Source organism: Hypanus sabinus, chromosome 7 (genome assembly GCF_030144855.1).
Source record: "Hypanus sabinus isolate sHypSab1 chromosome 7, sHypSab1.hap1, whole genome shotgun sequence".
In the NCBI taxonomy this organism is placed as follows: domain Eukaryota; kingdom Metazoa; phylum Chordata; class Chondrichthyes; order Myliobatiformes; family Dasyatidae; genus Hypanus; species Hypanus sabinus.
Genome location: NC_082712.1, coordinates 98,259,643 through 98,277,439, shown reverse-complemented (window position 1 = coordinate 98,277,439; position 17,797 = coordinate 98,259,643). Strand labels below are relative to the sequence as shown.

At 49.8% G+C, this 17,797-nt stretch overlaps 1 protein-coding gene across 2 annotated transcripts in view; it reads right to left on the bottom strand.

Annotated features, from left to right (window-relative positions):
• Nucleotides 1–2,410: 2,410 nt before the first annotated feature.
• The window catches only part of LOC132397039 (PHD finger protein 23-like), a 56,038-nt gene continuing 40,651 nt past the window's right edge, over nucleotides 2,411–17,797 (bottom strand). Inside the window, exons 5-8 of one of the 2 annotated variants that reach the window (XM_059975271.1) lie at nucleotides 10,561–10,653; nucleotides 9,293–9,492; nucleotides 3,813–3,879; nucleotides 2,411–2,578 (exon numbers count right to left, since the gene is read on the bottom strand). In XM_059975271.1, the coding sequence (XP_059831254.1) occupies nucleotides 2,547–2,578; nucleotides 3,813–3,879; nucleotides 9,293–9,492; nucleotides 10,561–10,653 (392 nt within the window). In that variant the 3' untranslated portion in view covers nucleotides 2,411–2,546. The remainder of the gene's footprint in view (nucleotides 2,579–3,812; nucleotides 3,880–9,292; nucleotides 9,493–10,560; nucleotides 10,654–17,797) is intronic. The other variant, XM_059975272.1, reaches the window with a different exon arrangement.

Below are 17,797 nucleotides of genomic sequence, written 5' to 3'. Positions count from 1 at the left end.
AGTAAACTGTTGGCACGCTGGGTTGGCAGTGGAAGCGGGCTGCCCCCCGCACATCCTCAGACTGTGTTAGTTGTTGATGCAAGTGACACACCTCACCATATGTTACAATGTTTTGATGTACATGTGACAAATAAATCAGAGACGAGGAGAGGTCAAAGAACAGTCAGGAGCTTATTGAATGGTCAAGCAGGTGTGAGGGGCCAAATGGCCTTCCCATTGCTTCTGTATGGTGAGAGGCCCCCAAGGAAACCCCATTGTAGTCCCCTTGTAGCGCACAATACTCCTATCTTGTGCCGCTATAGTACATGAACATAACAACACACACAAAATGCTGGAGGAACTCAGCAGGTCGGGCAGCGTCTGTGGAGATGACACATAAACACGTACAAACAAGCTGGAGGAACTCAGCAGGTCGGGCAGCGTCCGTGGAAACGAGCAGTCAACGTTTCGGGCCGAGACCCTTCGTCAGGACTGAAGAAGGAGGGGGCAGGGGCCCTATAAAGAAGGTGGGAGGAGGGTGGAAGGTGCTAGGTGAAAAACCAAAAAGAGGAAAGATCAAGAGGTGGGGGAGGGGAAGCAGGGAGGGGATAGGCAGGAGAGGTGAAGAATGAATGAAAGGGGAAAGCACTATGGGTAGTAGAAGAAGACAAAATCATGGAAGAGGTGATAGGCAGCTGGAGGAGGAGGCAGAGTGAAAGTGGGTTGGGGGAAGGGAGAGGGAGGGAATTACCGGAAGTTGGAGAATTCGATGTTCATACCAAGGGGTTGGAGACTACCCAGACGGTATATGAGCTGTTGCTCCTCCAACCTGAGTTTGGCCTCATCATGGCAGTAGAGGAGGCCATGTTTGGACATATCCGAATGGGAATGTGGATTTGAAGTGGGTGGCAACCGGGAGATCCTGTCTGTTGTGGCAGATGGAGTGGAGGTGCTCGACAAAGCGGTCCCCCAATCTGCGTCGGGTCTCGCCAATGTAGAGGAGGCTGCTCCAGGAGCACCAGATGCAATAGATTACTCCAACAGACTCACAAGTGAAGTGTTGCCTCACCTGGAAGGACTGTTTGGGGCCCTGAATGGTGGTAAGAGAGGAGGTGTAGGGACAGGTGTAGCACTTACGCTTGCAGGGATAAGTGCCAGGTGGGAGATCTGTGGGGAGGGACTTGTGGACCAGGCAGTCGTGGAGGGAACGATCCCTACGGAAAGCAGAGAGGGATAGAGAGGGAAAGATGTGAGTGGTGGGGTCCTGTTGAAGGTGGCAGAAGTTGCAGAGGATAATACGCTGGATCCGGAGGCTGGTGGGGTGGTAGGTGAGGACAAGGGGAACACGGTGGAGAGGAACAGACCCTTGATGTTTTGGGCTGGGGTCCTTCATTAAGACTGGAAAGGAAGGGGGCAGAAGACAGAATAAGAAGGTGGGAGGAGGGGGAGGAGAACAAGCAGCCAGGTGAGACCGGGTGAGGGGGAAGGTGGGTGAGTGGAGGAGGAATGAAGTAAGAAGCTGGGTGGTGATAGGTGGAGGAGGTAAAGGGCTGAAGAAGAAGGAATCTGATAGGGGAGGACAGTGGGCCGTGGAAGAAAGGGAAGGAGATGGAAGATGATAGGCAGATGAGAGGGAAGAGGGGAGTGAAAATGGGGAATTGAAAAAGAGAGAAGAGGGAGGGGGGTGAAATTACTGGAAGTTTGAGAAATCAATGTTCATGCCATCAGGTGGGAGGCTACCCAGATGGATTAGAAGGTGTTGATCCTCCAACTTGAGTGTGGCAGTAGAGAAGGCTGTGGACTGACATGTTGGAATAGGAATGGGAAGTAGGAAATCTCGCCTGTCGTGGTGACGGAGTAGAGGTGCTTTGTACCACTTTGCACTTCCAGGATGCAATAGGAATTAGATTTTCTATCCTTGACTTTGATCTGTAAAGCAATGAGTATTTTCAAATGGTTGCAGGTGAATTAAAAATGCAGAGTGAGACAGAGACTTCAGCTCTGGTGCGTGAATAGGAGAGGTGCATGGGTTAAATGAGGGCAGACGGGATTAACTCGCTGGACAACACATTCAGCATGGACGACTTGGGCTCCAGGGTCTGTATCTGTGCTGGGTGACTCTATAATACTGGCAAAGGATGATAATATTCAGGCAACAAACACATAAATACCCATTTTAAATAAAAGGTTTTTTTATTAGTGGGAAACTGAACAGGAATCAGAAAATAAATCCAGTGCATGTGCCTTTATATGTGTGACTAAAAATGATCAGTGAGTGGTTACGTGTGATTAAGTTAACACTCGGCTCTCCGGAGAGCTTTGCATTGTGATACGGAGAGTAGCTGGCCACTTACCATCACATCACTCTTCCCCACCCCCACCCTCCCAACTTCAGCTCACATCAGTGAATCGCAGCTTTCATCATTAGGCAGATTAATCACCAGTAGCGTTTCTCTTTAAAAGTGTGCGTTACTGAGGGCACCATGAAGCTGAGCCTGCTGCCTCGGCATTACGGATCTCCCATCAGTTGCTGGGTAGCTTCCATCTGTGAATAACTCAAATCATCTTCATAAATATCCCTGTCCGCCTTCGGATAATCCTGATTAAGACAGGGAGAGATTCAGAGTCACTGAGTGGCGTGTTGGCATAGTAACCCCCAAGCCCGGCTCAAAGTGAAAGGAGGAGGGTTGGGCTTCAGCCTAGCAAACCCATCCTGTCAAAACCTAGTGCTATAGAAATGCCAACACAATCTCCAGACACCTCATCCCTCAGTACCACCCCTCCCACAGTGTCTCTCCCTCAGTACCACCCCCCACAGTGTGACTCTCCCTCAGTAGCACCCCTCCCTCAGTGTGACCCTCCCTCAGTACCACCCCCCACTGTGTGACCCTCCCTCAGTACCACCCCTCCCACAGTGTGACCCTCCCTCAGTACCACCCCTCCCACAGTGTGACCCTCCCTCAGTACCACCCTCCCACAGTGTGACTCTCCCTCAGTACCACCCTCCCTCAGTGTGACCCTCCCTCGGTACCACCCCCACAGTGTGACCTTCCCTCAGTACCACCCCCCACAGTGTGACCCTCCCTCAGTACCACCCCCCACAGTGTGACCCTCCCTCAGTACCACCCCCACAGTGTGACTCTCCCTCAATACCACCCCCCACAGTGTGACCCTCCCTCAGTACCACCCCCCACAGTGTGACTCTCCCTCAGTACCACCCCTCCCTCAGTACCACCCTGCCACAGTGTGACCCTCCCTCAGTACCACCCCTCCCACAGTGTGACCCTCCCTCAGTACCACCCTCCCACAGTGTGACTCTCCCTCAGTACCAACCCTCCCACAGTGTGACCCTTCCTCAGTACCACCCCTCCCACAGTGTGACCCTCCCTCAGTACCACCCCTCCCTCAGTACCACCCTCCCACAGTGTGACTCTCCCTCAGTACCAACCCTCCCACAGTGTGACCCTCCCTCAGTACCACCCTCAGTACCACCCCTCCCTCAGTACAACTCCCCCACAGTGTGACCCTCCCTCAGTACAACCCCCCCACAGTGTGACCTTCCCTCAGTACAACCCCCCCACAGTGTGACCCTCCCTCAGTACAACCCCCCCACAGTGCGAACCTCCCTCAGTACAACTCCCCCACAGTGTGACCCTCCCTCAGTACAACCCCCCCACAGTGTGACCCTCCCTCAGTACAACCCCCCCACAGTGTGACCCTCCCTCAGTACAACCCCCCCACAGTGTGACCCTCCCTCAGTACGTGAGAAGCCAGCGACTGATATTAAAGTCAGACAGGCAGGTAACGGAGCAGCAAGTCTCCCTCTGACTCACCGACCAGCTTCTCTTTTGGGTTATGTAGAAGCCTCCAATGCGATCCAAAGGCACTGTGATTCTCCTGCTAGAACAAGTACAGAAAAGGTTAACCCAGTGGCTCAAGGGGAAGATGGAGACACAAATGCAACTAACCCTGACAGAAACCTTGGCATTGTGCCTGCTTCAGATTGGAAAGTCAAACCTGCTCCTCTGGTTGCTGCCATTCCTTAGGAGAGGCAGGGGTGTTATATCCTAAACCATCAGGTTCAGGAACAATCATCAGACTCCTGAACCAGCATGGATTACTTCACTCACCAGAGAGAACTAATTCTACCAACTACAGATTCTTTACAACTCATGTTCTCATAGAACATAGAAATCTACAGCACGTTACAGGCCCTTCGGCCCACAATGTTGTGCCAACCATGAAACCTACTCTAGAGATTGCCTACAATTTCCCTAGTGCAAAGCCCTCTATTTTTCTAAGCTCCATGTACCTATCTAAGAGTTTTAAAAGACTCTATTGTATCCACTCCCACCACCGTCGCTGGCAGCTCATTCCACACACCCACCACTCTCTGTGTGAAAAACTTACCCCTGACATCCCCTCGGTACTATGCCCCCTCGTGTCAGCCATTTCAGCCCTGGGGAAAAGCCTCTGGCTATCCACACAATTAATGCCTCTCATCATCTTAAACACCTCCATCAAGTCACCTCTCATCCTCTGTCGCTCCAAGGAGAAAAGGCCAAGTTCACTCAACCTATTCTCATAAGACATGCTCCCCAATCCAGGCAACACCCTTGTAAATCTCCTCTGCACCCTTTCTATGGTTTCCACATCCTTCCTGTAGTGAGGCGACCAGAACTGAGCACAGTACTCCAAGTGGAGTCTGACCAAGCTGTAATACATATAACGTATATAGCTGTACTATTACCTCTCGGCTCCTAAACTCAGTCCCACAGTTGATGAAGGCCAACACACCATATGCCTTCTTAACAACACTGTCAACCTGTGCAGCAGCTTTGAGTGTCCTAGGGACATGGACCCTAAGAACTCTCAGATCCTCCACGCTGCCAAGAATCTTACCAGTAATATTATATTTAGTCTTCAAATTTGATCTACCAAAATGAACCTGGCCTGCTGCATTTCACCAGCATTTTGTGTGTGTTGCTTGAATTTCCAGCATCTGCAGATTTCCTTGCGTTTGCACCTCACACTTAACTGGGTTGAACTCCACCTGCCACTTCTCCGCCCAGTTTTGCATCCTATCAATGTCCCACTGTAACCTCTGACAGCCCTCCACACTATCCACAACACCCCCAGCCTTTGTGTCATCAGCAAATTTACTAACCCATCCCTCCACTTCCTCATCCAGGTCATTTATAAAAATCGCAAGAGGAGGGGTCCCAGAACAGATCCCCGAGGCACACCACTGGTCACCGACCTCCGTGCAGAATACAAACCAACTAAACCACTTTTTGCCTTCTGTGGCAAGCCAATTCTAGATCCACAAAGCAAGGTCTCCTTGGATCCCATGCCTCCTTACTTTCTGAAGTAGCCTTTCATGGGGAACTTTATCAAGTGCCTTACTGAAATCCATATACACTACATCTACTGCTCTACCTTCATTGTTCCATCCTCAACGAATTCAATCAGGGTCATAAGGCACGACCTGCCTTTCACAAAGCCATGCTGACTATCCCTACTCTCATTATGTCTCTCTCAATGCTCATAAATCCTGCCACTCATGATCTTCTCCAACAACTTGCCCACCACTGAAGTCAGACTCGCTGGTCTATAATTTCCTGGGTTATCTCTACTCCCTTTCTTGAACAAGGGAACAACATTTGCAACCCTCCAATCACTGATACTTCTCCTGTCCCTATTGATGCAAATATCATCGCCAGAGGCTCAGCCATCTCCTCCCTTGCTTCCCAAAAGTATATCCTGTCTAGTCCTCGTGACTTACCTAACTTACTGCCTTCCAGAAGCTCCAGCACATCCTCTTTCTTAATGTCTACATGCTCAAGCGTTTCAGTCCACTGTTAGTCATCCCACAACCGCCAAGGTCCTTTTCCCTGATGAATACTGAAACAAAGTATTCATTAAATACCTCCGCTACCTCCTCCGACTCCATGCACACGTTTCCTGATTGGTCCTTTTCTCACACGGCTCATCCTCTTGCTCTTCACATTCTTGCAGAATGCCTTGGGGTTTTTCTTGATCCTGCTCACCAAGGCCTCCTCATGCCCCTTCTCACTCTCGTAATTCCATTCTTAAGCTCCTTCCTGGCAACCTTGTAATTGTCTAGAGCTCTAACAGTACCTAGTTTCTCAACCTTTCACAATTTTGCATTTCTTCTTAACTAGATTTTCTACATACTTTGTACACCATGATTCTTTAACCCTACCATCTGTTCCCTGCTTCAGTGGAACATAACCATGCAGAGCTCCATGCAAATGTTCCCTGAACATCTGTCACATTTCTGCTGTGCATTTCCCTGAGAACATACGCTCCCAGATTTCTGCCTAAGAGCATCATATTTCTCCCAATTATAATTAAATGTCTTCCCAAATTGTCTGCTCCTATCTCTTTCCAGCACTATGGTAAAGAAGATAGAGTTGTGATCACTACCTCCAAGATGTTCTCCTACCGAGAGATCTGACACCTGACCAGGTTCACTCAGCAGAGTTATTGCCCCCTTCCTGTTTCTGACTTCCACCCACAGAGACAAACCCTCCATGACTTCCTACTTTTCTGCAGCCATGATACTACCCCAGATTAGCAATGCCACCTCCCCACCTCCTTTGCCTTACTCCATGCCCTTTTTGAAACATCTAAAGTCAGCAGCCATTCCTGCCCCTGAGACATCCAAGTCTCTGTGATGGCTGCAACGTCACAGTTCCACGTATTGATCCAGGTCTAACTTCATCTGTTTTGTTTATGATGCTCGTTGCATTAAAATAGACACATCTCAAACTATGCTGCCTGGCCTGCTGTGTTCCACCAGCATTTTGTGTGTGTTGTTGTTACATCTCAAACCACCAGGCCGAGTGCTTCTTTGTTCTAACATCTGCCGATCTTTCCTCACAAACTCCCTACAAGCTGTCTCCACCCCATCCTCTGCCTCTTCACTTTGGTTCCCACACCCTGCAAATCCAGTTTAAACCCTCCCCAGTAGCTTTAACAAACCTCCCTCCCAGGATATTGGTTCCCCTTCAAGTGCAACCCGTCCCACTTGTACAGGTCACCCCTTCCCCAGAAAAAGTTCCAATGATCCAAGAATTTGAAACCCTGCCCCTGCACCGTCTCCTCAGCCACTCATTCATCTGTGCTATCTTCCCGTTCTGACCTTCCCTAGTTCCTGGCACTGGGAGTAATCCGGAGATGACCACCTTGGAGGTTCTGCTCTTCAGCCTCCTTCCTAACCCCTAAACTTACTGCGCAGGACCTCTACCCCTCTCCTGCCAGTGTCATTGATACCAGTATGTACCGCGACCTTTGGCTGCTCACCGGGAGGGTGAGTACATCCTGGATCCGAGCACCGCGACGCAACACACCATCCTGGCGTCTCTTCCGCTGCCGCAGAATCTCCACTCTGTCCCACCAACTATCGAGTCCCCTGTGACTATTGTCGTGCCTGACGCCACCCCACCCTTCCGAGGCTCAGAGCCGACCACAGTGCGATCGGTCTGGCTGCTGCTGCCTTGCCCAGATAGGTCACCCCCCCCCCCCCCCCGGCTGTATCAAGGGGAATACCCATTATTGAGGGGAATGGCCACAGGGGGACCCTGCACTGACTTCCTTCTCCCTTAACTCTCCCATCTGTCCCGGATTCTGCACTCTGGGTCTAACCACCTGCTCAAAAGTCTTGTCTATCAGCTGCTCTGCCTCGCGGGTGCATTATTTATTTACCTTGTTATCTGTCTTCTTTTTAAAGTGGTTGCATTTTATTTTCCTGAAATTGCCCACAACAAAAATAAATCTCAGGGTAGTATATGGTGACAGAAACGTACTTTAATAATAACTTTACTTTGACCGTTGAATTTCACCGAGGTTCCACCCCGTACACTAGTCAGAACACGGGGGTGTGATGGGGAGAGCCCGCTGAGACCTGTTCGATTTCCCCCCAACCCCAGTCGTGTGTGTGTGTGTGATTCGCACATTCTCTCTGTGACCCGCGTGTGTCCATCCCCCACTACCCCGGGGCTCTAATTTCCTCCCACCATGCGGGAGCAGGGGTATTATTGGCCTAATCGGCCGCTGTAAATAGCGGGAGGGTAAGAACGGGGGGGGGGGGTGCTGAGGTAGTTGATGGGAGTGTGTCCAAATACCTCTCGGATGGGCGAGCTAACAGCGTAACAGAATGGGTGCTCGATGGCCAGCATAGATTCAATGGGCCAAATGGCCTTTTCTGCGCTACATCACTCTTTGATGAACAGGCCGGTGACCATACACACCCAGGTTATCAGTACATGCGAGTTAGCTCTTTGCAACAGCATCATAGTTCGTCACAGACACGGCAAACGTAATGTACCAAATCCTATCTGGAGACTACCCCAGAGTCTGTGTAGAGAGACGGAGAGAGGCCTATCCACGAGTCTACATGAACTTCAGCCAGTCGTAAGAATGCATGAAGATCAAGAAGGATACACTTTCGTCCGGGAAACCTGGCCGAAACACAAATCAGGAAAGCAAGAAATTTCGTAGAACCTTGTTTCTCAACGGAAGACTCGGTTCCGGTGGCCAAACTTTTTAATTCCCATTCCCATTCCCCCGCCTCCTCGTCTTGTCCCAAGATGAAGCCACGTTCCCCACTCTGGCCTCCTACCTCTCCTCACTTGCCTCTCACCTTCCCCACAGCCCCCTCCTCCTTCCCTTTCTCCCATGGCCCACTCTCCTCTCCCAGCTTGACCTTTCCCACCCACCTGGCCTGACCTTTCACCTTCCTGCTACCCTCCTTCCCCCGACCCACGCCTTTCTATTCTGGCATCCTGCAGCAGGGTCTCAGCCCATAGATGCAGCCTGCCCTGCGGAGTTCCTGGAGCATTTTGTGAGCGTTGGTTTCTATTGAACTGGACGCAAGTGACGAACCGATGTGTCGGTGGGACCGGGGCCGAGGGCTGAGCCGCGGAACCAACGCTGACGGTGATCGATAACCAGGATCCAGCCGAGCCGAGCGGTTAACGCGACGGTCAACCACCCACCGAAGCAAACGCGAGCACTCGGCAGAAACAACACCCAGCCGCGCACCTCCCCGACGGCCCAGTAAACCTTCACTTCAATTATACATAACTTACAAAAATGAGCAAAATTAAATGTCAACCGAGGGAAATATTGTTTGACGGAGCACTCAATGATTAGGAGATGCTGGAGAGGGCTAGGAAGCTGGCGAAGAGGGGCCAAATGGACCACTCTCGTCCTATAGGTCTGAGAATGGTTGCAGCCCTCGATGGAGCAGCACTCCGGTGGGGAGAGCAGCGAGGCTTCGGCTCACCGGGGGAGGATGCGAGGCAGCTGGACGGGTCGCCTCTCTGCGGAGATCCTGTCCAGGGGGTTCCCGAATCCGTGAGCCAGCGGCCCCCTCGTTCCACGCCTGCCGGGGGTCTCCGCCGACACGTCCAGGCCCTCGAAATCGGCACCATCGGCGAACCACGAGCGCAGGGGGTCCGGCTCCGAGGCAGGGACGTCCGCGGCCTGCGGGGAGATGCCACGCCGTCCGTCAGAGGGAAGCGAAACGGTAGGAAAGAGTGGTAGAAACGGTGGGGGAGAGGGGATGGAGGGAGGAGAGAGGGATGGAGAAAGGGAAGGGAGAGAGGGGATGGAGGGAGGAGAGAGGGATGGAGAAAGGGAAGGGAGGGGAAGAGAGGGTGGAGGGTGGAGAGAGGGATGGAGAAAGGGAACGGAGGGGATGAGAGAGGGTGGAGGGGGGAGAGGGGGTGGAGGGAGGAGAGGGATGAAGAAAGGGAAGGGAGGGGAAGGGAGAGGGTGGAGGGTGGAGAGACGAAAGGGTGGGGGGAGAGAGGGGTGGAGGGAGGAGAGAGGGATGGAGAAAGGGAAGGGAGGGAGAGAGAGGGGTGGAGGAGGAGAGAGGGGTGGAGAAAGAGAAGAGAGGGATGGAGAAAGGGAACGGGAAGAGAGAGGGTGGCGGGTGGAGAGACGAAAGGGAGGGGAGAGAGAGGGGTGGAGGGAGGAGAGAGGGGTGGATGGAGGAGAGAGATGATAAAAGGGAAGGGAGGGGAGAATGAGAGAAAGGTGGGGGTGGAGGTAGGGGACAGAGGAGACAAGGATGGAGGGAAGGGAGAGAGGTGGGTAAAGGAGGTCAGAGAGGAGAGAGATGGTGTGTGTGAGAGGGAAGTGAGAGGTCTGATGTTCAGCTCTCTCTCTGTCGGTCACTGCTTCTGCCCCACCCTTCCCTATCACACTCTCTCCCTCCACCTTGCTCTTTTCCTCACTCTTCCTCTGTCTTACACCCCCTTTCTTGCACCAGTGTCATTCCTCCCTCCCTGCCTCACTCCCTCCTCTCCTCAGCACACTCCGTCTCTATCATTCCCCTCCTCCCTCCCTCTCTCAATCCTCCTCCCCACACCCTCTTTTTCATTCCCTTCCTCACTCTATCTTGTTCCTTCCCTTTGTCCCTCTTTCCCTCCCTATCTTGTCCCCTCCTTTTCTCACTCACTCTCTCCCTCCCTATCTTCCTCCTTCTGTCTCTTGCCCTGCTCCAATCCATCCCTCTTGCCCTCAGCCCCACCCCGACGATCTCACCTGCCTTCGGCTTCTCCTGAGGACGAGGCCGCCACTCAGCTGGACGAGGAGGCTCACCAGCAGAAGGCGGCCCAGGGCGTGGGGCAGAGACATCTGGGGGAGAAGGACATGGGTTATCAGCGGGCCGGCCAGAGAACGGGTCATTGCTGAGCACACAACTCAACGGTCGGTATGACCGCTGTCCACCCCAGCTCGAGTAACAGTTTCAACGTAAAGATTAGCTTGATTTGTCACGTGTACATCGAAACATCAGAACAGTCCGAGGGGGCAGCCCGGCAAGGGTCACCACGCTTCCAGTGCCAATGCAGCCTGCCCGCATCTCACTGTCATTGCTGCCGGAATAGTGTCATAAGAACAGCGTTAGGCCATTCAGCCCATCGAGTCTGCTCCGCCCTCTGATCAGGGGCTGATTTATTTTCCCTCTCAACCCCATTCTGCTGCTTTTCTCTGGCAGCCTGAATAATCACAAACCTATCAACATCTGCTTTAAACGTACCCAATAACTGGCCCCCACAGCTGTCCGTGGCAATGGATTCTATAGATCCACCACCCTCCGGCTAAAGAAAGTGAATCCTATTCTGAGGCAGTTCCCTCTGGTCCTAGACTCTCCCACTATTTGAAACATCCTCTCTATGTCCTTTTAGTGTCTGATAGGTTTCAGTGAGATCGCCCCTAGTAAACTCCAGTGAGCACAGGCTGAGAAACAGCTTTTCTGGGATCATTCTCATGAATATCTTCTGGAGCTTCTCCAGTGCTAGCCCGGCATATCACTTCTCAAGTAAGTGGCCCAAAACTTATAGTACTCCAAGTGTGGTCAGCCCAAAGCCTCAGCATTACATCCCTGCTCGTATATTCTCGTCCTCTCGACCAGAATCTCCTGATTCCACTACATTCCTTCCCCTCCTCGCTCCACGTCCTCTGGGCCCCCACCCTGCTTCTTCCACTACATTCCTTCCCCTCCTCGCCCCTCAGGTTCCTCGCTCCACGTCCTCTGGGCCCCCACCCTCCTTCTTCCACTACATTCCTTCCCCTCCTCCCCCCTCTGGTTCCTCGCTCCACGTCCTCTGGGCCCCCACCCTCCTTCTTCCACTACATTCCTTCCCCTCCTCGCCCCTCTGGTTCCTCGCTCCACGTCCTCTGGGCCCCCACCCTCCTGCCCCCGGAACAGATTCCCCATAGTCACTCTGTCCCTCCCCTCCTAGATTCCCAGCACTTCCATTAGCCCCTCCTGAGGGCACAGCCCCAGGTCCCTGGAATCCCCCAGAACTGATCTGACTTTGGTATGTATGTCACCAAAGACACTTGCAAATTTCTACAGATGTAACCCAGTGAAGAGCATTCTAACTGGCTGCATCACTGTCTGGCATGGTGCGGGGAGGACTGCACAGGATCAAAGTAAGCTGCACAGAGTTGTGAACTTTAATCAGCCCCATCCTGGGCACTTGTCTCCACAGTATCAAGGACATCTTCAAGGAGCAATGCTTCAAAAAGGAGTGTAGTATTCATCATTAAGGACCCCTATCACCCAGGACATGCCTTTTTCTCACTGTTACCATCAGGTAGGAGGTACAGGAGCCTGAAGGCACACACTCAGTGATTCAAGAACAGCTTCTTCCCCTCTGCCATCTGATTTCTGACTGGACACTGAACCCATGAACACTACATCACTACTTTTTATTTCTATTTTGCACTACTTAGTTAATTTAACTATTTAATATATATATATATATTTCTGACTGTAATTCACAGTTTCTTTTATTACTATATATACATTGTACTGCAGCTGGAAAGACAACAGATTCCATGACATACGCCAGCGATATTAAATCTGATTCCAATTCTGAACCTCCTTCTGCCTGGGACCATCTCTCCAAATTTCACTGTTCTTTTCTTTCAAGGACCTCGCCACCTTTAACTCAGAGATGAGAAGTGTTTTCCCCGATGCCCAATGTGCATACACCCTATATTATATTGGCCAACATCAAATGAATAAAATTACAGCACAGCAAAGGCCCTTCAGCCCACAAAGTTGTGCTTACCCTTTAACTAAATCCAAGATCAATCTAACCCTTCCCTCCCACATTATCCTCCATTTTTCCACAATCCACGTCTCTTAAATCTCGCTAATATATCTTCCTCTACCATCACCACTGGCAGGGTCTCCCATGCACCCACCTCTCTCGTGAAACACTTACCTCTTATGCTTTCATCTCAAATTTATGCCATTTCCACTCTGGGTCTCCACTCAACCTATGCCTCTTATCACCTACTACACCTCTATCATGTCTCCTCTCATTAACACAACTTTGTTGGTAAATATCTTGGCCTCTTGTTGAACTTACCTTGCCTGCTACAGAGAACACGTTCATGTGATTCAGCACTATTAAACCTACTGTAGTATCTATGTTAAAACCTTCTAAACATGGTGGGAATCCGCAAAGCAAATGAAACGAGGCAATAGTCTGCAAAGCTGTTAATCGATAATCCCTCGCAACCTTTATATGGACATACTCACACCTTCAGTGTCTTAGTCAACCTTCTTCAGCCCCTTTCTTCACTGCCTTTGGGACGCACGGACTCTGCACTGCCTCCTCGTGTCAAGGGATTTATACAGTGTGCACTGGGTGGGTTTTTAACAAGTTTACAGTCACGTGGATTGCTTTGACCTGCGTTCATTTGGGTTATTTTTTCCCCTCCCTATTTTAATCTTAATAAAAATCAATTGAAAACACAGTGGAGATCTACCCCTCCCAAAAACACAGACAGAGAGGTTTCAAAGTCAAAGTAAAAACACTATCAAAGTACCTATGTGTCTCCACATTCTACCTTGAGATTCATTTTCCTGCAGACATTTACAGGAAAGAAATACAATAGAATATATGAAAAACTATACATAAATAAAGACTGAAACAATGAATGTTCAAAAGAGGGAAAATAAATAAAAAATTCTGAGAACACGAGTTGTAAAGTTCTTGAAAGTGAGCCTGTAGGTCATAGAATCAGGTCAGAGTTGTGGTGAGTGAAGTTATCCATGCTAGTTCAGAAGGGTAATAACTCTTCCTGAACCTGGTTGTGCGGTACCCGAGGCTCCTCTACCTTCTACCCAATGACAGTAGTGGGAACTGACCTGGCACCTTAGTGTCAAGTGAGGTTCAGACACAGTGGACAACGTCGCTTCCGTGGGTTTGATCACTCACTTACACAACCCCATCTGAGCAGAAAGACCAACAGAAAGTTTAAAGAAATGTTATCTTGTGAAACCCTTGATTATCCAGCACCATCAGGACTTTGGAGTATGCTGCAGATTTTATGAAATATTGTTAGTTATTCCTAGAACGAGTGACATGGTAGCACAGTGGTTACTGTAATGCTTCACTGCATTAGCAGTCTGCGATTGGAATTCAATTCCTGCCGCTGCCTGTCGGGAGTTCGGACTTTCTTCCTGTTACACTGTGGGTTTCCTCCAGGTGCTCCGGTGGTAAGTTGTGGGCATGCTGGATTGGCACTAGAAGTGTTATGACACTTGTCGGCTGTGCCCAGTACATCACTGGATGTGTTGTTTGTTGACGTGAACACCAGAATGTTTTGATGTACATGTAATAAATATAAGTTAATCTTTAATCTTAACCTTTAATATTTTAAAAATGATACACAGGGATGTTTTTTCCAGTGAAAGCAGTCAGTATGGACAATGGGGCCTAAGTGGGTTTACAGGGAAACAGGACCCTGGTGAGTTTCAAGGGAGTGTGGGGAACAGTACTCAATGAGGCAGGCACTGGACTATCAGAATTTCTAAGCTGTCAGACAGAGAATTATCTGAGTCTTACTGTGATTGAATTGTCTCTGTAAAACACAGTCCCCACCAGGTTAAGGAAAATACCAACTGCACGAGAAACACAAGAGATTCTGCAGATGCTGAAAATCCAGAGCAACACACACAAAATGCTGGAGGAACTCAGTAGGTCAGGCAGAATCTATGGAGAGGGGTAAACAGTCAGTGTTTCAGGCCGAGACCCTTCAACAGGATGGGAAAAGTGGCAGCAGAGGAAGCCATGGATAGACATGTCACGAGGGAATCGGGCAGTGGAATTGATATGAGTGGGCACCGGGAAGTCCTCTCCCTTGTAGTGGACGGAACGATCTGCATCAGGTCCCACTGACGTGGAGGTCACTGTATCTCTCTGATGCAGTATATAACCCTCCACTGAGCTACCCTGCTTTAAATGACAATTTTCTTTCAACCAATCAGAGACATTCAGGCTAACAGCCAGTTAAAGTGTCAGAGTGGGAAAGGAGAGGCTTTTTTCCAGTGTACTCCCAGCAAGAGCTGGCTCACGTTGACCAGGTCACCCTCTTCTCTGTTCTTTCAAGGAATTACTTGAAACTGGCCGATCTGCTGGGTGCCCAGGTCACTGCCTGTGTTTCAGTTTTCAGTGCCGGTGGAATTAATTGAGACATGCAGACCTGGTATATTTTCACGAACAAAGAACCTGCGGTTTCTGGGTGCATTCATCAGAGGATTTTAATTTTCTTGTGTTTGCAATTGATAAAAATCATCCAGGTGTTCTTCCCATGGTCCCTTCCCCTATTCTGTCGGATCTTTCTTCTTCCTGGTGGCCAGTTCCCATACCCATTCCGACATACCTGTCCATGGCCTCCTCTACAGCCACGGTGAGGCCACTCTCAGACTGGAAAAGATCACCTCATATTCCGACTGGGTAGCCTCCAACCTGACGGCATGAACATCCATTTCTCCAGCTTCTTATAATATCTCCCTGCTTCCCCTCTCTTTTATCGTCCATTCCCCCTTTTGGCTCCCCTTCCACCCCTTCTCCTTGTCTGCCCATCATTTCCCTCTGGTTCCCCTCCTCCTTCCCTTTAGAATAGAGTAGAGCTTATTGTCGTTGCTCAGGACGAGATTATGGTTCTACTCTAGTCCATGTAAAACTGATATTTTCAATGCATGTGGGGTGGCCTAATTACAACAGAAGTTCCCATATTCCTCCCATGGCCCACTTTCCTCTCCTTTCACACTCCTTCTTCTTCAACCCTTTACCTCTTCCACTCATCATCTCCCAGCTTCTCACTTCACCCCCCTCCCCACCTGCACATCTTCCCCCTCACTCAGTCTTTCACCTGTCAGCTTGTACTCCTCCACCTCCCTCCAGCTTCTTATGCTGTCTTCTGTCCCCTTCCCTTCCAGTCCTGATGAAGGGTCTCGATCCAAAACGTCAACTGTTTATTCATTTCCATAGGTGCTGCCCGACCTGCTGAGTTTTTCCAGCTGTGAGTGTGTGTGTGTGTGTGTAGACTGCGTGTGTGAGAGAGAGTGTGTGTGTGAGAGAGAGAGAGAGAGAGTGTGTGTGTGTTTGTGTGTGTGTGAGAGAGAGTGTGTGTGATTTTGTGTGTGTGTGTGTGTTTGTGTGTGTGTGAGAGAGAGAGAGATTGTGTGTGTGTGTGTGTGTGTGAGAGAGAGTGTGTGTGTGTGTGAGAGAGAGAGAGTGAGGGTGTGTGTGTGAGAGAGAGAGAGAGAGTGTGTGTGTGTGTGTGTGTTTGTGTGAGAGAGAGTGTGTGCGTGTGTGTGTGAGAGAGTGTGTGTGTGTGTGTGTGTGTGAGTGTGCGTGTGCGCACTTTTTAGTAATTGCTGACACTTGTGGGATGGTAGAACATTCCAAAAGCTAATTAGATACCGGAATTAAATTTTCAAGTATCTTTGATCCAGAGCAATGGATCTGGGAGGAGGTAGCCCTGGTTGTCTTGCTCCTGGGACTGGCCAAACTGGCTATCCACGGGTCACAGAGGGGGTCAACTGAGGGCTCCAGCCATGCCGATTGCCTAACAGGTTCGTGCACAGCTACTCCTGCAAAGAAAACATGTAGTCACTGCAGGAGTTCTGGGATCATCGCACACCAAAGGCGGATAAATGGCATCTGGAGTATAAGCAGCAGATAGAGTTAAACTCAGAGAAGTGTGAAGATATTCACTTTGGGAGTTGGAATTTGAAGGAAGAGTACAGGGTTAGTGATAGGATTCTTAGCAGTGTAGAGGTACAGAGGGATCTTGGTGTCCAGTCACATAAGTTGTTAGGGTGGTTAAGAAGGCATGTGGTGTGTTGGAGTTCATTACTCGGATGAGGGGGGGCTGAGATTGAGTTTAGGAGCCATGTTGCAGCTCTATAAAATCCTGGTTAGACCACACTTGGAGTGTTCGGTTCTGATCGCTTCATTATAGGAAGGATGTGGAAGCTTTAGAGAGGGTGCAGAGGAGATTTACCAGGATGCTGCCTGGATTAGAGCATGTCTTATGAGGAAAGGTTGAGTGAGCTAGGACTTTTCTCTTTGGAGCAAAGGAGAATGAGAGGTGACTTGACAGGAGTGTACAAGACGATAATAACCATAGATAGAGTGGGTAGCCAGAGACGTTCCCCCAAGGTGGAAATGGCTAATACACAGGTGGATATTTTAAGGTAATTAGAGGAAAGATGGGGGGGGGGGGGGGGATGTGTGAGGTATGTTTTTTGTAGAGAGAGGTGAGTGTGTAGAACACCCTGCCAAGCAGTGGTGGTAAAGGCCAATACATTTTGGGCATTTAAAAAACCCTTAGATGGGCACCAGGATGATAGAAAAATGGAGGTCTGTGTAGTAGGGAAGGGTTAGAGTAAGTTAAAAAGTCAAAGTGAAGAAGGGCCTGTACTACGCTGTAATGTTCTGTGTTCGATAGTTAAGAGTTACAGACAACACAGAAGCAGGTCCTTCAGCCCATCTAGGCAAACCTGTTATTCTGCCAAATCTTACCAACCTTCACCCTCTAACCCCTCCCATCCATTTACTTATCCAATGCACACTTAAATGTTGCAGCTCCTGAGTGAAAAAGTTCCCTTAAGTACTGCAGCTGTCACCCTTTAACCTTGGTATCACCCAAACTCAAAGTTCAAAGTACATATACATCACCTTTACAACCTTGAAATTCTTTACCTTGTGGGCATTCACAGTAAATACAAAAATACACAATAGAGTCAATGAAAAACACACACAACAGATTGACAATCAATGTGCAAAAGACAACAAACCATGAAAATACAGAAACAATTCATTAATAAATAAATATTAACTTTTGAGAACATGAGATAGAGTCCTTGAATGTGAGTCAAGGAACAGTTGTGGGAACAGTTCAGCTTTGTGTTGAGCGAAGTTATCTCCCTTAGTTCAACCTTGCCATGGTTGGGAGGTTTGTGTGC